This window comes from Rhipicephalus sanguineus, chromosome 1 (genome assembly GCF_013339695.2).
Source record: "Rhipicephalus sanguineus isolate Rsan-2018 chromosome 1, BIME_Rsan_1.4, whole genome shotgun sequence".
In the NCBI taxonomy this organism is placed as follows: domain Eukaryota; kingdom Metazoa; phylum Arthropoda; class Arachnida; order Ixodida; family Ixodidae; genus Rhipicephalus; species Rhipicephalus sanguineus.
Window position 1 is genome coordinate 289,632,420 of NC_051176.1, and position 20,967 is coordinate 289,653,386.

At 43.7% G+C, this 20,967-nt stretch overlaps 1 protein-coding gene across 1 annotated transcript in view; it reads right to left on the minus strand.

The window, feature by feature from the left end:
• LOC119379225 (xaa-Pro aminopeptidase 1) overlaps positions 1-20,967 on the minus strand; it is a 62,086-nt gene that overhangs the window by 35,753 nt on the left and 5,366 nt on the right. The window contains exons 2-6 of the mRNA XM_037648456.2: positions 17,570-18,018; positions 15,491-15,642; positions 13,320-13,383; positions 13,074-13,178; positions 2,590-2,630 (exon numbers count right to left, since the gene is read on the minus strand). Coding sequence (XP_037504384.1) covers positions 2,590-2,630; positions 13,074-13,178; positions 13,320-13,383; positions 15,491-15,642; positions 17,570-18,017 — 810 coding nt within the window. The 5' untranslated portion in view covers position 18,018. The remainder of the gene's footprint in view (positions 1-2,589; positions 2,631-13,073; positions 13,179-13,319; positions 13,384-15,490; positions 15,643-17,569; positions 18,019-20,967) is intronic.

The following is a 20,967-nucleotide window of genomic DNA, read 5'->3' on the forward strand; positions in this document are numbered from 1 at the left end:
GTTTATGCCCCGCAGGCAAGTGCCAGTGAGATGCAGCTGTCATATACTTTTCTCTTGAGTGTTACTGGTAAACTGCCATTCCCGATCCAAGAATACCTGCCAACTGCATTCCACCCTATCCTTATTGTTGTTACATCAGTCTCATTGTTCAGTAAGCTCCTCAAGATATCCCAAACACCCTTCAAACACTTTGGGTGGCTAAGGCCTTGGCCAGGGTCTTGTACCTATTCTAAAAACAAACCTTTTTTCGACATTGACTGGTTGAGGCTTGCGCTTAAGTCATGAACGGAGGACGTACATGCACAAGCCTCGAGCAACCGTGCGTGACAATAATGTCCGTTCTTAACATGGGCACAAGATTCTGGCCCTAATCAGGGAAAATTCATGAAGAATAAAATAATATTAAGAAGACAGCGTGATGGAACAAAAAAATCAGGAGCCCTTGCCCTATCAGGAAAATGAGGGCAAGTGAAGCTTGGCAGGTGCGTGCCTGGTGTACTACTTTTGTTTGTTTGTTTCTATCACGTTGCGCAACACTCCCTCTAAACTGCTTCCTTCCTCAATGCTGGTATAATTGAATCTTCATCAACATGCTTAGCAGTGCAACACTTCAGTTGCTACAGGCAACAACCATGGTCATACGTTCGCATCCAGGCAACAATGAAATGTGGCAATGCGAAATGACAAGTCACTTCAATAAAAGATCAGATTGCCATATCAGAAATGGCTGTTCACTGACAAACCTATGATCAAGAGAGCATCAATTATTGCAAAAAGGCACATACAAATCTGCATGTGACCGACGTTCGCTGGCGCCAGGTTTTTCGCGTACAGCGCAGCCACTCAAATCTGTTAAGTTATAAAAGCTTCGCTTAAAATTATGTCTTAAGTGCCAAAACCATGATATGATGCAAGCCGTAATAATTTTGACCACAATATTCTTAAAGTACCTGAGTCAAACCGGAGGGGTGTCTTTGCATTTTACCCCCATTGAAATGCAGCCGCCAGTACCAGGAATTGAACCCACATACTTGAAGTAGCAGAGCAACACCTTAGCAACGAAGCTACCGTGGTGGAAGGGAAGGTGATGGATGGATAGTATAAGCATGTGCGTCAGCACGAGCAGCTGCATGTTAGATTATCATTGTACTGTCTTTATAAATCGATCAAGCGTAGCAAACTTGGCAGGTAGAATGTGCTTCACTGTAGTAAATAAAACTCAGTGCTAACATGAGGGATGAAGGAATGTGCTCGTTAAAGTCCGTTCATTTTCTCGTCCCTTGTGTAAGCAGAGTTTTAGTACCTAGTACTTCAGCAAACACTACCAATTACATGAATACATGGCATACAGTGCTCAGCAATTCAAGCATGTACAATATTTGAAACGCACGGCTGCCAGCACTTGTTGCTGCCATGCGATCCATTCAACATGTTTGAACCACCAAGTATTGTAGGCTGCAGTATTCACCATGGCAATAAAACGGATACGACAGACTCTGTTTAAATGGAGCTTAAACAGACCGAAAACAGTGTCCCAGGGAAGGACATAAAAACACGAACAATGTCATTACTCTAATAGCATAAAAGCCTTGATATTACTGTGGTAAGAAAAAACAAAAACAAAAAAAAAGCTACTTTGCGAAATGTTGAGTTCATACGTGTAAAGACTCCGAATAAGTTCAGCCTCTGTACTTACTGCGCCAGTCTCTGCACTTACGGAAGAGGTAGAAGACCTTTTGTATCACATTGTGGCGTCAGCTACCCCGTGAGTTGAAAGCACAGTTAACCTTTATACGACAAAAAGCAATCATCGTACACACCAGCCGACAGGCTTAGAAGAAGCCACTATGACTTAGCAGTCAGCGAATACATTAGGCTCTATGGAGACTCAATCTTAAGGGGACACTGAACTTGAAAACTAAAAAATTTTTTTTTGAAATTCTTGATCAATTTTGATGAAACTTGGCAAGTTTATGTATATTTATGTGCTGATATGAAATGTGCACATAATTTTCTCGTACAGTGTGTAGTTTTTGAAATATCAAACATTTCACAAGCCTTGTTGGGAGCAAGGTTTTCTCCAAACTGAGCAATTATGAAGTAAATCAACATATTACAAAAATCTGGAATAACTATGCAATACAACAAAAATAGACGTTCCAAACCCATTAGAACAAAAGTTATGGCACATTGAACATTTGTGAGTGAAATCCCAGTTTGATATCAACTCACTCACAAAGTGCAAGAGGAGGAGGATTGCTGTGTGCATTACATTAACACACAGCGATAGGCGTATATTGAGTGCTTTCTTCATTAGAGCACTGGCATATGCTTGTATGCTGTCACATAAACACTCCACACAACTCATTCAGATCAGAAACGACAATCAGTATTTCGGGTCAGCAGGCAAGCATCATAACCACTAAGCCACCACGGTGGCATCAGTTTAAACTGGTAAATAATTCTTCAAGAATTGTTCTATTGTTAATTCAGAAATGATAGAAACTTATAAATTAAAACAGCTCTGTAATGTCAACACTTAAAAAAATTAGGTTACAAAGCGAACGAGGCACAGAGTTTGAAATTTACCTTACAAAGCCACTCTCCCTGAGATGGTGTGCCTGGTATACCTGTAGAAAACAATTGGGGCAAGAGAGAGGGAGGGAGGGGGAGAGAGAGTGTGTAGGAGGGTGGTTAAGCAACAACATTGAACTATCTATCCATGCAGACAGGGCAAAAATAACATTTCCACAGCATACACTACTAGCCAATTCCTTTAATGATGAGGTTGAAAACGACACTTCAGCTTGGCAAATGCAAATGTCCAGAGCTGTTTTTCACAAATAATTGTGAACAAGCAATGGCATCATCACACCATAGTAACACTCGTTCAAGCTATTTCAAACAGCATACCTACCACTATAGTCAGATACAACTTTAGAAGGCAGGAGAGGCCCCGCCCAGACGACCAAAGCACGGCAGCCGATCACCTCCATGACTAAAGAAGTAGTCCCGCTCATGCACGCGCCGATGTTCTCCGAAGGCGGAGCCACCGGCCGTCCCACTCATGACGTCAGTCCCGAGTGCGCACCCATTGGTGCAGGCTTGTGTTCATCCGCCTTTGAGGAGGAAATGCCGCTGCCTTCTAAAGTTGTATCCGACTATAGATACATCCACGTAAGGGCCCACGAAATCACAGCATTGCCTTTACACATTTTGCATTCTGCTACCGATGGATGTAAACCTTCACTCACTCAAAGCAAATTATGCATTCTAAAATATGCAGAAGACTATGGAGATCCACATAAACAAAATATAGAATGCCCTAAAAGGTGCTCATTCAAAATTTAGAGGGACACTAAAGTAAAACGCTAAATCAGTTTAAACTGGTTTATGGGGTTTAGTGTACCAAAGCGACTCACGCTATGGGAGATGTTGTATAATTGCGACAACCTGGTTCTTAAAGGGACACTAAAGGCAAATACAAATTTATGTCAGAGTGAAAGATCAATGTTTGAGAATGTCTAAAACGTCAATATTATCGATAGCAGTGCTCTAGTAATCGAGAAATTAAGGTAAATGTAGGACACTATACGCGCCACCAGTGGCACGTTTAGAACGAGCCCGATGACTTCAAGAGTCCCGAGTACAAATTATCACTAGTATTCAAGCTACTTATGATAAAAAAAAGAACATTCCGAGCATTGTAAGACACTGCTTGTGCGTTTCTGTTTGATTCATGGAAAAAAGAACTTGATGTCACAGTGGAGAACGGCACGGGTTATGCAAAAGTTCCGTTTTTGCAGGGCAGTGCTCCGCTCGCGCGGCCGAGTCTCAGTGGTAGTTTCGTTATTGCATACTGCTGCATGTGTCTTGCACGCTCATGAGTCGCTCTAATGAAAAGTTCAACAAAATGCTGTGTCCATGTGTTGCTGTGTAATTTGCCCTTCAGAGCAGAAACCACAGAGTCGGCTGCCGAGCAGTAAAGGCGGGCAACATTGGGCAAGGCAACTGCTGTCAGGAGGCCTCCTCAGGCGCGCGATTTGAAATGCGCTAACGATGTATGGCCAACTAAAATGTAATTTTCATTCAAAATAAGCATTTCCTTGGCACGAAACAAGCACTACGAGGTTTCTGGAACACTATTTCAACAATCAACGTTGACTTAACATTTGCCTTTAGTGTCCATTTAACCCTTCAAGTGTTTTATTTCTTTGAAAATTTGCTAACCAAAAGTGCCCGTTTCTTTTATTGCCGATTTCAAATCATATTTTACTAAAAAGCAACTACTCAACGTTGAAAAAATATTTGCACCCATGCGAAGTCAAATCAACTCAGTACAGTTTTTCTGAACATTACACAGGAAACCAGCAGCCTGCTGCTAATAAAAAAATAGAAACCACATCAAGAAAACAGTCACAAATACCTCATCACATTCTTCGCTTGTGTAGGCTAAACAGCCATTGGCTATTTCACCCGGGAAACCGAGGAGAGTTCGCACGAGGATTGTTGACATCAAGATAAACCCACTGACGAGCACTTGCAACGTTCACTTCAGAGACGTTCTCATCACCACCAGAAGAATTGCTAAATTCAGCATAATTGCCGTCTTCTTCACTTCCAGATATACGATAAATATCAGTATCCAAATCATCTTGATTGGAAGATGATCCAGATGAAAAGCTTCTTTTTCGGGTTGATGGGCCAGCTATGCATGTGTTTACACCACCACAAGCCACGTTTTTCACACAAAAACTATGCCTCTGCTGCAGGAGAAAGCAAAGTCACCAAGAAAGTGCTTCCATCTGATGGGCTACACACAGTCTAATACACCGGTCACACTGGCATATGTAGTGTCATTTTGAGCGAGTGCACTTACGCCCCCAGAATGTCACATAGGGGGTGCACTGCAACACGAGAAAGGGAAGTGTACTTTAAAAATGGTAGTAATGGCGATGGGTGCTTAAAGGGACACTAAAGAGAAACAATAAATCGACCTAGATCGATAAATTGTGCTCTGAGAACTCTAATGTCGTTAATTTCGCCATCATAGGTTTATTATTATTAGAGGAGAAAATAAAGTTCAAAGTTTCATTTTTAAATTTTGCGCCGAAATCTTCCTGCGTGACGTCACGGATTTCAAAGTGTATTTATCGTATTTTGGCGCCATTGGCTTAATAAAATTGCCCCAAACTAGGTATGTTATGTCTATGGCCCCCTCAGAGGACAATGTACTTCATTTTTACCGATTAGGAACTACGTAGTCCCTAGTAGGCGCCGTCAAAACGTGACGTCACGACGAATGGTGCGGAAGCTTCAAGGCGGCGTCGCCACCCACATTTTGTTATTGCACATTTTCTCGCTTACTAAGCGTCTTCTCGCAGCAAGCGTGGTGTTATTGGTATCGTGAAAGAGTACTTTACTAATATGAGAAAAATCGTTTTGCTCTTTAGTGTCCCTTTAAGTAGCACAACAAATATTTGTTATTTCAGGCGATGCTTATTATGTAATAATGTGTCATAGCTACAAGCAGCCCTTAAAATAAACTTTAGCTACAAACACGGCAGCTGTGACCATTGTACAGTGCGTGCTGCCCATGCCCCTGGCGGCCATGGCTATAAACTGCCTGAGAGCGAAAATAGCAAAGTAGTTTTTTGTGGTATAGCATGTTTTAATGCATAAGAATAATCCTAATAACGAAAACGATAGTTTAATAGATTGTATGAGCTCAGCTTTGGATAACTTATCCCCGCGCCACTGCTACCAAGGCTAGACACTACGTCACAGCGAAGTGAGCTTGGCAAACGCACTCGCCGGCAGGTGCGCTTTGCAGCGAGTGTCACAAAGCATTCCTATGTGACAGCTTGAAAATGACACTAGCGGTGAAGCGCACTGCCTCAAAATGCACTTAAGTTGGCCAGTGTGACAGGGGTATAAGCAGTAGACGATCATTCTGAACACGCAAGAGGAGAACCTATTCTGGTATGAAGAGCTCTGCACGTCCAAAGCAGTTTGGGGACACTTTGGCTTGGACAAGTTCTGTTCGTCCGGAACACTTCAGGGGACGCGGTCACGTCGAGTGATTGCGCATACCAGTCGCTTTACTAAGTTTTAGAGTGAAAGCTCTGTAACTCCACGTCTTGCAAGGTCATGTATCGTGTCACAGTGGCCTTTTGCCAGAGCACAAGCGAAACACAAGGCACGTCTGGCCGTCCTTATCAAAAGAAGAGCTGCATGGCTCGAAGCATGAGCCAGTGAAATAGGAGAATGCCCTTGGCTAGGAGAAATAGGAGAATGCCAGCTCGGACGCAACTGCCGCAGCTGCTGGCTTTTCGTCCTGGCATCTTTCAATTCTCCAAGTTACGCCACATGATCCGCTGCAGAGCGGCATTGCAGATGTGCTTGCTCAGAGCCTCGCCGCCACGGTACCATGTGTCTAGGCTAAAGTTTTTCGCCAGCGCTTGGTCACTCAGTCTCGCCGGCTGGGCCGTCTGCACATGCGCTTCAGTGCAAGCGACAGTGCTGAATCCAATAATCGAGTGGCTATAGCTAGATGGCAGGCTGAGAAATCTCAAGCAAAGGCCAAGTCATCTGCTGAAACACCAGAGCAAAGGGAGGCCAGATCAGCAGATTACAGAGAAGTTTACCAGGCACGGAAGCGTGCCAAGATGGAAGCTACTGCATCCACCACCTGTGTGCATAGTCTTTGCAAAACCAAGTCAAGAACACATTTCACTCGTGATAACCAGGTTCACAAGAGTTAAAGGGGTCATGAAACCTCTCGGGCTTGGTGAGAAAGCCCATTTTGCAGAAAGCAGACAATGCTATGAACAGCTCAGCCAAATCTTGCAGTCATGTGTGGCACAGAGTTTAAAAGTGAAGCGCAAAGTTGACATTTTCTCAGGCTCCCTTTTTTCACACAGAGGCCTGTGCTTGCTCTCTTTGGAGTTACCGGTGCCTGGCGTTTGGCATCGAACAGCAGACAGCATGCGATTGGCCAATAGCCGACATAAATCAAGAGCAGCATTTGGATCAGATGTGCTTCTTGTTACACTGGGTGCCGCCACAAGCTGGCAGCACACCCCATAGTCTGCTAATGTTACACAGTATAGCCACACTCTCGCAGAAGAATCACAATGGCAGAGCGCGACTGTGCTTCATTGTGCACACTCAAGATCATGACGTGTGCTAACATAACTTCTTTCTCTCATACCGTCCCTCCCTGTATAGCTTCCAGCGCGCTCATCTGGATGAGAGAAGAGAGAAAGCACTAAAAGCATGCGACAAATCCCCGTAACTCCGCTCGTTCTTGATGAATTTGATCAATATTTGTGGCAATCAATTCGTGACGCAACAAACTCTGATACTGGGGTCATTCGATCATTACTTCGAAACGTGGTTGAGGACCCCTTCAAACCTCAGCGAATATTTGATGTCACGTTTCAGTCCGTGAGTACTGCACATAGTAGGTCCTAGCAGACGCTTTCAAAATCTATGATGTCAAGACAAGCTAGTACAACAATTTCAAGGCAGCATCACTACCGGCCTTTCCTTCTAGAGTCTTCTTGTGGCAGAGTAATATTTCTGGTATTGTTGAAGGATAATTTACTAATACAGTCAAACCCAACCATATCAAATTTGGGTAAATTGAATTATTCTTTACATTGATCTATTTTCGAACACGACAATGCTTTAACGTCAATGCCGAAGAAAATGTATGACTGCATCGAACAAACAGCCAGAACACTGCATACATCAAACATCGTGCAGCATGAAAAACAAGTTGGCTTTCCCGCATGCGTATGGTGTGATTAGGACAGTGCTGCACGGAGCAAGTAGAAACTATTGCTTGCCATCACATGATTTCTCTCACGACACCTTGTCATCACACCAGTCGGGTCTCGCTTTGTTGAAGCGATGGCTGGCATAAAATGGAAGAACCTGCTGCCCTCTTCAAAGCTGGCAATAATCAAACATGGAGAAAAGAAGTTCAATATCGCCGCTGCGTACAGCATTCCGAGATGCACGAGTATGATATTGAAAAACAAGGCCGACATTTAGCGCCAATGTGGACTAGAGGCTTCCAGTATCCAATGAGTACGTATAGCTGCATATAAGATTGTTGAGATGCTATTTGCATTAATACCATATTTTGCATTGATATCATATAACCCACCCCTGCATGTAACCCATACCCCTAACTACACCGAAGGTCGCGGTATCGAATCCCGGCCGCGGCGGCTGCATTTTCGATGGAGGCGAAAATGTCTGAGGCCCGTGTACTTAGATTTAGGTGCACGTTAAAGAACCCCAGGTGGTCGAAATTTCCGGAGCCCTCCACTACGGCGTCTCTCATATCATATCGTGGTTTTGGGACGTTAAACCCCAGATATTATTATTATTATACCCCTAACTACAAACGATGGAAACACAAAAACTAAAAAAAAAAAAAAACCCCAAAATATTGCTGTGAAGTCGCTTTCCTTGCGTTATCTTGAAGCAGTGCTGAGTAAAGGCAACTTGCACGCCGAAATTCACACCGAAAATGCAGCAAAAAAAAGTCTTTATATCGAATTATAACCCTTTCAGACGCCATCCATGGAGAACTCTCTGTAAATGCATCATATTGATACAACATTATTTCCAGGCACTCTATATTTTATTGCAACAAAAATAATGCCACAATACACTAATTTATGTGTGCTATAGTAATTATTCCCAATTATATTGTAATTAAATATCTATTTATTCTGAAGTCATTCTTGCCTTGTTTTTGCATAAATAGAATCAAATCTCAGGCTAGAAATATAGAGTGAATTCGTTTTCGGTTACATCAAGTTTGAGCAAAGAAAAATTATACTTTAGACGTGGCTCGCAGGAAGGGGAACGTCGAACGATTCGTCAAACAGTGTAGTGCCTTCAGCGAACTGATCATGTACAACAGTACACTGCAAAATGAAGTTAAATGAAGACAAATATATTATGCAGGATGTTAATTTCATCCAAAGCTCAATATATATCTTGCTCTTCCTTAGCCCTTAGTCATTACAAACGGCAAAAGAAAGTGGTGTACACAAATGTGTATATAGCGTGTCAATGGGATAAAATATATTGAACTAATTACCGTTCTTTTGCGAGCTCGATATATGTGGGTTTGATTGCACAAGTTAAACCATTTCTCTTTTTAGTGTGCCTCTGAAGGGGCCCACAAGCACATTCCTTGACTCTCACTTCTAAGAGCATGACCTCTTTGGCGGTGGTGGCTAGAGGTGTGCACGGGCTCCGGGTAGCCCGAAAGCTCGAGCCCGACCCGGCCCGCGGGCCGACGTGTTTCCACCTTGGGCCCGGGTTGGGCTCGGTCTACTTGGAGTTTTATCGGGCCGGGCTCAGGCCCGGCACAAAGCTTGACTCAAGCCCGAAATATAGAGAATGAGCGGGAATTGTTTTCCAGCACGCACACAGCGCCTTTTCCGCGACCGCCCTTTACCGCTTTTCCTTTCCATTCGCTACTTTAAACAAATGGGGAGCAGGTAAAACACTGCCTCTGTTGCACTCCGACAAACAGAAGTAACACCACCTGAGCTAGTGACGGCGCCACGCGACTGTTCGCGTTAGATTTAAGGCCAAATCCCATATGAGTGAAAATGCACGAGACAGCGACGAGCGACCCGACGTAGATCGCCTTCGTGTAAGCCGACGCTTGCATGGGCATACCCCGTACACGTGACGGCTTTGGCGAGCGAACTCCATTGTTGCTGGCATGAGGCCGTCTACTTGTATTTTGTAATCTGTGTAATAGAGACTGTTGGTCGTGTGTCGTTTGGTCATATTTGATATGCTCAATAAAATGCCAAATTACCGGAAAACGATGTTTTGTTTTCGCAGCGAACCTTCAAAAAGCCGGGCCGGGCCGGGCCCGGGATTGCGTTTTCGTACGTCGGGCTGGGCCGGGCGGGCTCGCAGCCCTTTGCCGTCGGGCTCGGGCGGGCCTTCGACAAAGTCAGCGGGCCCGGGCCGGGCTCGGGCTCGGAAATACGGCCCTAGCACAGCTCTAGTGGTGGCTACGTTTGTGTACGCAACTTGTTTATACTAGCTTGTCCACTTGTGGCCGTACCAGAGCAAGATACATTGCTCATTCTATGAAATCAACATTCTTCATAGCCAATATGTCTTCACCCCAATGTGCTGCGTATGACTGTAGCTGATCAGTTTGGTGATGGCACTACGATGTTTCACGGGTTGTTCAATGTGCCGCGTTCCAGGACCAACGTCAAAAGTATTATTTTTCTTTGCTCGAAATGAATACAACCAAAAACTAATTGCGCACACATTTTGAGGCTACAGTATCATAATTTTTATGAATGTCTGCAGAATAATTAAATGTTTAATTACGTGCTGATTACAATTAATTACTGAAACTCTCACAAAACAACATATTTCATTTTCTTTCTTGGAATGTAATATTGAGCGCCTTCGCATTATGCTATGCGAACTTGACACATTTGCAGACACTGCATTATAATTTGTGCCCGAAGGGGATAGACTAATAATGATTGTTCACACGCGCAAAGCCAGAGAAATGTCAAAATACAAGCAAGATCATAATGGCCTTCAGCTCCAATTTTCACTCCTCTGGACGACACATTTCACCGCCCCTTGATGCCAGTAGTCGTACAGCATCAATGATACATAAAGGAAGCAGTCAAATTAAGGTTGCCCAGCCTGCTAAATCTGTTGATGGCATTCAATTATAGCCTCAATAAGGCAGAGTGTAGTTCTATCTATGAGGCCTTTATGGTAACATATGGTAAGTTTTATGGTAACATCTTCCACAAGGCAGCTGTTGGTGTGCCAGTACTCCGCATGTTGACGCAGTTTGTATGGTTGCAACATCTTGCTCGTGGTTTTCTGATAATTAGGTGATACAGTAGACTCCTGTTACAATGTACAATGGTCCATGATAATCTGATGAAAAAGGTCCATTTTATCTGAAGTCCGTAATGTACAAAACTGCAACCATAATATCCAAAAGGCGAATATCTGAGTCGCTGAGTAGGAATGCTACTAGAAACTAGTGGCCACCACCGAAATGCCAAATGATCGCCAAAGCTACACTGCATGTGTTTCGACTACCGCTGCAGTGCTGCCAAAAAATTTCAATATTAAAAAAAAAAACAAAAACAAGAAAAGGTGCTATTCATGAAGAAGTGCATATGTACTTTTCGATATGACTAAGTTGCATGAAGTGTACTGCTGCCTGCACCTATGAACACTGTAAGGTAGACCACCCCATCACAGCTCACGCAACTTGCTATTGCCCACAAATGAATGCAAAAAGTGATTAATACACTGGCAGCGCAGTAGTTTTCTACAGAGACGGCATCCAAAATGACGCAGTTACTTTCAGCAAAGACTTGCACAGCTGTCATGCCACGCCTTGCCTAGAAACAGTCCAGCCATCTGTCAGCGAAAGTGAGACTGTCATCGCCAAAGACCTCAGCTAGCTGTTCTGCTCGCATTGGGCAGGAAAATCAAATGTGCGGGCTCAATGTCTGGGTATGCTGCCTTATGGAACCCGATATACTTTGGATTAGTTTCCCCAAACAGCTGATTGCTGGCAATACCTCTATATTGTTGACAAATGAGCTCAAGGACTGACTCGACAGTCTTGCGATGTTCGCCTGCTTTTCTATAATCTTGATCTTATTGCTCGGTGAAGTTTGCTTTCTTTTTCTGGAAGCCATTATATGTCGGCACTTGCAGGATGGCACCATCAGGTGTGTTATTCGCAAGTGATCACCTTTGGTGATACTTTCAGAGGATTAGCACCACGCATGTTGCGTCTAAGTTATGCGCTAGCCCGCTCTTTGAGCATGGTTGGCACAGTGCCAAGACGCTGTGGCCCATAGATGGCCAAACATGTCCAGTGCTTGACACACAAAATCTCGAATGGGAAGACGACAACAAAACAACAAGCAGCAACACACCGTGGGTGATCAACATGACCTCAGAGTGGTTTGGCTAGAGGCTGGGCTTGGTTAGATGCCATCTGTGTTGCCAGCCACAATTTAAAGTTGACATTGTTTTAAGTGAGCAGACATCAGCGTGGTCAAGTCTGCTGTCAGCTCACGTCAGTGTGGCAAAAGTACATTTTATATGGCTAACATGAAAAAGAAAACTGCCAATAATGTTGTCCACTGTAGCTGATAGCCCACTGTAGTGCAGTCAGTTAAAAGTGAAGTTCTTCGCATTAATAAAACGGGCAGACCTAACTAAAGCTGAGAGATGGCCCAATATATCCGGAAATCTGTTGTATGTAAATTTAGTATAAAGAGCATAGACTGTACTTATGATTATAAAACGTAACGCTGTAGCTTTTCACATTACAATATCATGTGAACGAAAATAACATTATTTTTAAACTACTAGTGCCACACATCAATGTCACATCACCCAAAATATACAAAACTGCTGCACTGCTTTTTAACAAGCTTTATTGAGAGTGTTTCAAGGCCTCTTTAAAATGCAGGTTAAAACAATAAAAAGCATGAATAAGTTATACCTGCACGTATGAGCAATAGGCATGGAACTAGAACATGTGTTTTCTCTGGCATGAAAACATGGTTGAACCTAACATTCTGTACTTATGAAGGCAAGAGCCAGATCCTGAGGGGACATTGCCCATACCCTGCAACAGATGTTCTCCCATAAATTTTTCAAGATCCACAAGTTGCCTCCACAAGAAATGCACTCTCCTCCAAAATACCAACACCTGTCAAAGGTTTGCACACGCATAGAAAGGTCCTCACCCTAAGCAGAATTAGCTAATAATATTGACCAAAAAAAAGCAATCTTGATGCAAACATTTTTAAAAAGTCTGCAAAAGATCACTGGGAAAAAATGTCCCCACACAATTTTGGGGGGATGGGGAGGGGGGGGGAACCAAAACAAAAGAAGAATCTTGCCCTTTGGGAAAAATAAAAACTGAAAACACTGAATTACAGGTACTATAGCATTTCTTATGCGAAAGCACTTAGGACAGCCCTCTAATGGGCAGCTTCCATGAAACCTACCATCTTTCATGAGGATCCAATTAGAGTCCAACTGTTGTTCTGCTTGCAGAAAGTATCGACCATCAGTCCAGAGTGCGGCATGATCCTCAGTCACAATGGCTGTTCCTGCAGACCAAGAGCAAGATCGTCTTTAGAGTACTGCACCAGCAGGCTGCAACTTTAGCCCATGTTATAGAGAATGCATAAAGTTAAGAAAATTACTGCAAAGCTTTGTGTGTGCAAGAAAGTAATAATAAAGAAACCTACCAGCACTTCCACTAAATCCAGTGAGAAAAGCTCTTCGTTTATCACAAGGTGCGATATATTCACTCTGAAAAAACAAACAAACATTTGAAAAAACAAAGGCAAGCACAAAATACCAGCATAAATGGACACTGCCATCAAGCAACATTGTCGTAATGCAAACTCAACTGTGACTACAGTGTGAACAAAACAAATACCCATAAAAAAGGTCATTTTTCTCAAGAAGGCTCAAAGAATTATGAAAGCAATAAGTGCTCTAAAAAAATAAGGTATTGCTAGCTGCACTACCTTTAACAGTACAGGAGCAGGCTGAAAATGCCCCCCTTATCCACAGCTCCAATGTTCCATCACTAAAGTGCCATGTGGTATTATCAAAAAGAACGGAAGCTCAAAAATGTCTACATAAAACTTGGGGGACGCTTAAGCTTTGCCTTTAAGAGCTGAACGCGATAGCGATACCGGGCCCATCCTCATCGTGCTCTGTTTCACTTGTCATTATGTTCAGTTGCCCGGTCTCACACACACGCACATACACTCGACATACCTATAGTAAAGGTAAAGGTTTCCGCCCTCTTCAACAGCAATTTTATGACAACAGTGTACCCACTACGCGTGTGTAAAAGAATGCGCGCACTAGTGTGTATGCCCTTTGTAATGGGTGGCATGCTTTAAACCATGCCGCAATTACGCGCGTGACACTTTTTCGAAGTTGCGATACACCCACTATGTGTTCATAAAGAATACGCGCAGTAATGTGTGTGCCTTTTGTAATGGGTGGCCGGCTTTAAACCACCAACTCGTTATGCAGTTCACATGGTGTGACACCCGATGGCAATATACGCTTGTACCCCGTTTTACTGCGATATTACGTCTCGTACTGTGACACCTGTACACAGGATGCATGTGTTTGTGAAGCATTAAAGTTAATTTCAGTGCACTTCCAAGCAATGGAGTGGCTCTGTGGTAGAACTCCTGCTTGCCACACAGATGGCCTGGGTTTGATTCTCACTCGAACCCAAGATTTTTTTTATTATTTATTTTATACATGATGATTTTTCGCTCACAACCAACAACGCCGACACCGACACCAGAATTTCTGCGGAACGAGCTCTTTAATGCTATCGCATTAAAACCAGCAGTCATTTCATATAAAGCCCCATAACACAGCAGAGGCAACTGCTCTAACTTGCTCCATGGTGTAGCCATGGAGCAAGATAGACAGCAACACCAATTCTGGCACTCCCGTCGGAGTTGGTAAATGCTCATACTTGGCAAAAACAAATCTTGCATCTGGCAAACATGCTACAAAACCCTGATCAGTGTTTATCAATCTGTTCTTTAAAGATAAATGGAGTCACCACTCCTGTTTTATCTTATTCCGTACTGCTCAGTAACAGTTGGCTGAAGTAGCAACCCACACACCTTTCCTCTAACACAGCGCCATCTGGCACACATGCTGTGAAACACTGATCAGTGGTTCCCAATCTGTCTCTTTCAGATACATGGAGTCACGACTCCTGTTTATCTTATTCCGTGAGCTACACACCCAAGATATTGCCAAGAATTACAAATTGGCGAAGCAAGAAGCATATGCAAGTAAAGGGCTTATTTGCACGTGCCTCTAGTTTCTTTAAAATGAAAACAATGCAATGTAAAAGATTGTGAACTCACGTGTCATTAATGCAATCCACTTTTATAAAACAGTGAATCACAAACATTAAGAATCTGTAGTAAATGGCATCCAATATAAGCATTTTCCACAAATCAGTTCAGCAATTTATAGCTTTATAGCAGCAATTTCTGCTCCATCTCGGAATCTCATCTTAGGAATGCAACTTAGATATTGCAGAGAAACACAACTGTAGAAACAACACTGTACTAAGCTGGAGAACTGGCCACATTAGTTTGGACTTGCTAACTACTGCACAAAACACACAGGGTGAGAAATGAGTGTCAGGTCTTGTTCTCCATCCTGTGCGCTTTGCACCATTTACAATTACACAGCACTCTTGACTGCAAAGCCAGCCTTTGAAAAGAAATACTGCAAAACTTGCATGCCAAACTGAGAAGGTAAAAAGTCTAACATAATGGTGCACTCATCACACAAATTACATATGTTGTTTTTTCATGTTTCTTTTTAGCAGTACTATTACTAAGTATTTCACAGCACCTACCTGATGGGCATCTCCAGATGGTACTATGTAGGCCTGAATCGTTTCGCTGACGTAAGTCGTATTTTTCATTAGCGCTCGCAGGCGTTTGAGCAATGTTCCCGTATTTCGTAGTGCCATGTCTAGTGGTTCCGATGTGGAGGGCTCATCCGCTGCTGCAAAAACAGAAAAAACAGTCTAACACCTTTAGCACATATCCCAGCCATGCAAGCATCAGAGCAATACAACGTCAGAGCAGCTCTACTCTAAAAGGACTGACTACTGGATGGACTATGCCAGACAACAACACATTCATGCTCACTGTAGGACTAAAGTGACCAAGCTTTCACCCCACACCAACTGGCACAAAATGCAAACAAAACAATAAAAGAACACAAAACAAAAGCATACAGTCTGGAGCAGAAAAGTTCTGCCAGTGATACAATACCCAAAACCTGCATACGCAGCCTTAATATGGACTACATAATGTTTGCACGAAGTTGGCAATTTAGTCTGAGTTAATCAACCAGGTAAACATCTCTTATTCTAGCATATCAGACAAAAAAAAGAAATCTGAACACTAAAAAAACCTTATACATTAGCGGTGCACATCAGTGCCTCGTACATGTAATGAAAAAAATATATATATCAAATGCTACAAACAAAAGATGAGCCTACAAAATGTTGCGACAACTGCACTGCTTTTACATTTTAACTTTAACCCAACCTCATACTATCTATGACATGCTACAGTAAATCGAGCAGACAATGTCAAAGATAGACTGCTGCCAAACCTGCAAACCAGAAAAAGCAGAAAAAGGCATTCCCACTGCAATGCTATAATCTACCACATGGATGCAACATGCAGACGCAACAAAACATAAAATACACCACTGACAAAATCACATGTACCAGGTACAGTCAGGCATATGTCAGGCTACTCCATAAAAGCCACCGAAAAAGCAGCAAAATACCACTGCATAAAAACCCAGAGCAGTTTCATATTAAAGGCATCAGTAATAGTCGCATAAAAATAATAAAAAATAGATCAAGCATTTAAAGAAATGTTTTGATACAAATAAAAATATTTACGTGGAGCTCAATATGATTATGACTTGCTTTGAAAGCTTTCTAGTTTTACAAGTAAATGAAAGAAAATAGCAAAACAAAAAGGGATGATCAGACATGCCTTATTTATCCCTATGATGGTAATATCACTCACACTCACATAATTGCCACGTGAAAAAAATGTGTTTAGAGTGAAAGCTTACCAACAAAACCTCATGGAAATGCATAAAACCTCCTTCATCCCATAGAGAGCTGCCTACCTCGTCAGTGCACACTAGGCAGTCAGTCCTCCAATGCGAAAAGCTTGGCTGGAGCGCCCCTCTAAATATAACCATGAGCAACAGTTGCCAAGAAAGCATAGACTGAAACTCTCGCAAACAGAAGCTAAAGTGCTCCCACCCTTGCACTTTGGTATGCATATTCTCCAACAAAACAATTTTTATTCTCCAAGCATACAACTTTATTAAACATGCCTGAATATTAACAATCACTTAACCTTTGATTAAAACAACACCATAGCTCTCGTATTTATTTTACATTAACATTCTGCAAGTCATTGCCCCTGCTCTGCAAACAAGTAAAAGAAAAAAAACTAAATTCAAAGTTCATGCCTCAATTTGTCAAAAATACATGACAGTACTAATATCCGGCGACAGAAACTAGCAATGCACACAAGTATCTGCAAGAGTACTTGAATGCATGCATAAAAGTATACACACTGACAACAGCACTTCATTACTTTAAAACCAAAAAAGTAAAAACATACAGCTAAGCTTCCCCAGGTGATTACCGTTTTGAGGTTTTCGTAAACAAAAACCACTGGAGATGAGAATATGACAATGAAATCCGATGTAAGTTACACAACAAGACCATGTGGTGGCCAAAGGACACAGGCCCTATCAAGACACGTACACTGGCAAAGAGGCGTGCAAGCCCTGGCAGCAGGCGAGGACGGCTAGGGAAGCCGCGTACATTCCACGAGGCAGACATGCGGGTACTAGGGGGGTGGGGGGCAGGCAGCAGACCGCGACGTACTGTTGGCGTAAAGCCAATTGTCTTCTGGACGGAAGTCGCGCAGCTGGAGCAGGGAGGGCACAAGCTGGTGGCGGGGCTTGCAGACAGTGCCCTTGAAGCTGGGGAAGGTGGGCATGGCCAGGGCGGCCACCTGGTGGCTTGAGGCCAGGTACTTGAGCGTCTCCGTGAACAGGGTGGGCAGGGTGGTGGCATCGTCCTGGGCGCGCAATTTCAAGTCCGACACCACCTGGTCCACCTTGTTCCGCCAGGCGTCCGGCGGGTGGTTGTGCTTGTTGTTGGCCTTCTTGATGCGGCTGTAGACGGTGACGGCCCGACCGGGGCACTGCCGGTCCCGAGCGCAGCGCCAGTACACCGTGCCCTCCTTGCCGTCGCGCACCTTGTTGTAGCGGTGCCCCTCGTACAGCAGTGCTATGCCCCCCCGCTGGGTGGCCACGTACTGGCACTCCATGCTGCAAGCGCACCGCCTGCCCCTCAGCAATAACACTAATACAGTACCCCAAGGGCCACACAACCAGCCAAGCCAAAACAATGCAAGCTAGCTGAAATAAGAGCCCTGAACAGTCGAGTTGTGAGTGTCACACGCGGCCAGCAACTTCGGAGGCACGAAGTGCAAAGAGCATTACTAAGCCACAGGAAAGCAATTGCAAGCCTGCTTTTATATCTGCTGCAAACTACTGTTATACTTCACCATCCACAAGGAAAGTTGCCACAAAACATTCTTCAATCTTTAAGCTTGCTCTATGATGTGAAACATTCAGTAAGTATGGTCAGCAATGTTCCAATGAAAACCCACACTTCGAAAAGAGTTAGTTAAACAGCGAACTCTCAATTGTACGAATGTCGCTTTAAAGGCCAACTCCGGCGATTTTTCGAGGTCGATGGATCTCAATGAAATTTGCTGGGTACGTTCCTTTGCATGTTTCCGTCATTTATGCCAAATTACAGGCTTGAGACATGCGCAGATTGTTTGCAAATGAATTGTAAAGATTGTCTGCAAACGTCCTCCTGGCTTCCCATAATTATTGGCAACATTGCGTCTGTGACGTCAGTATTGGGAAGGCAGCGGAAGTGACGCAGCCGAGGGCACCGCTAACTTCGGCGCTTCGGCCGCTACAGCAAGCGTCTGCTGTGCACAAGGCGACAGACAGCGTTGGTTTGGCCGGCGCTTCGCTAGTCGTCCCGGCTGTCACAGTTTTCATACTCCACGCCGGCGTGACCGGCATGCCTTGCACGACTTCCAGTTCGTTCGTAATAACGTCTACGTCATACGTAGACAGTACACTCGGTTGGGTTTCGGTGTTGCGCTTTTTTGCTTATTTAAAATTATTCTCCAATTTGCCGAGTATTTCTGCTATCGGGCCCGTAACAGGAGCGTCTCAGGAACATAAAAGCACCATTACTTTGACATGGCCAAAAAATCGCCGGAGTTGGCCTTTAACCCTTTGCGGTCCGTTGTCGGGCAGCGCCCGACAACGCAACACGGCCGTAGCGGTCCGCTGTCGGGCCCCGCCCGACAAGGGTGTTCGTGGTTTAAATTTTGCTGTTTTCTCACCGCGAGTCGCGCGCATTTTTTGTATACATGAAGGGCCATCTCTTGAGGAATAAGTGAGCTTTGTTTGTTGAGGTTTTACTTTTTTGACACTAGGGTGCAGCACTATGATCAGCACGGGGCCTAGAGCGTACCCACTCGCGCGCGCGGTTCGCTGAGAAGCATGGCCACGTTTTCACCGCGTGCGTTTTACGGCGGTGCTTTTAGCGAAAGCGAGGATGACTTTAGTGAGGAAGAGAATTACGTGCCTCCACCAGACAGTGATGACAGTGATTCGACAGAAGTGAGTGACGAAGACGACGACGGCGGCGGTGGAAACCTGCAGTAATAACCCTGGCCTGCACACAGGGGAATGATTTGAGCGGTATCATACGTTGCCCAAATATCACTAAAAGAGTTGCCTGCAGAATGCAGGAGCAAAAATAAATATCCTGTGCGTTTCTCTTCCACAGCTTGTGTTTTTATTCGCGGCGCCAGAAACTGGCGAAATAGTTTCGGACCGCTAGAGCCGGAAAGTGGGTAAAGGTTTTGGACCGCAAAGGGTTAACGGATATTTCAGATTAACAAACTTTTAGAAAATCCCCGGCAGTTTCCCTATGCATTCTATGCGCAAAACCCTTCAATTAAACGAATTTCGGAATAGTGAGTATTTCAGTTGAACGAACTTGATCTGCGGATCCGGGTTCATTTTTTAATCAATTCAACGAAGTTTTGCACTCTGCAGCACCGGCTAAGCCGACGGGCGCAACATCGCTTGTGCATGCAGCGCCACCGAGAGCGCTGCATCTCACATGCGGGAGACGAAAACAAGCTACGTGCATGTTAGTTTCTTTTTTTTTTGTCTCATTGGTATTGTTCGGCCATCTTCGCTTTGGGTAACAACAGCGCAGTTCGTACACCATGCGCCCACTTTTGTATGAGTTCGACGAAACGGAAGCGGTTGTCTCAGACAAGCTCAAAGTTCTTCAGCGTCTGGACATATTAGAATATATTAGAAAATTACGAGACTTCATGCAACAGCAACTAGCTGTGCCAGATGCAGTGCACAGAAACGTAGGCTCTCTGGACAGCTTTGTCTCTTATTCCGCTTTATGGGCGCCAGTCCAAATGAAAATTACAGAATTTTAAAAAATAAATTGCATTTCACACTTTTGACTTGATATCTTCTGTGCTCAATGTTGTTCCATATTATAGAGGGTATTCAGTTTAGTGAACTATTTCTTTGGGTCTCTTGAAGTTCACTCAAGTGAGAGTTCACTGTACCAGGTTTTATGGCCCAAAAGCGACTGGAACTATGCTGCGCCATCCACAAGGTATTAGGTTATAAACAGTAAACAGTTTCCTTTAAAAAACTGATAACATTAGACTGGAGAATAAGTGGATCATCTGGAATGAGACTGGAGAGCCAAGGTTGTTTGTATAATTTGCAAAATATTTGTCTTTGCGATGCAATATGGGGACATGTTATTAATACACATATTACTGCTAATGGCTCCTGACATTTTTCACATGGTGGTTGGTCTTCCCAAGTAAAAAGCTGTGTATAAAGTGTGTGCACCTGATTCAAGGTTGGCATAGACCACTGTGATGGTGACCTCAGTAAATGTTCTTGGCAACATCCTGTCTTCCATCTACCAACAACAGGATTAACCAGATGGAGCTTATTACTTATGCAGGAGTCTCACTGCTTCTGCCATTTTGATAACAAAGCCAGATGAATTGCTCAATGACTGTCACTTAGGGATTTTTATTTGTGTAAATGCTTTCTGTGCTTTCAATGAAGCCCATTCATCTGCCTTTTCATTGCCTGGTATTCCAACGTGGCTTGGGACCCAGCAGAAACTGATAG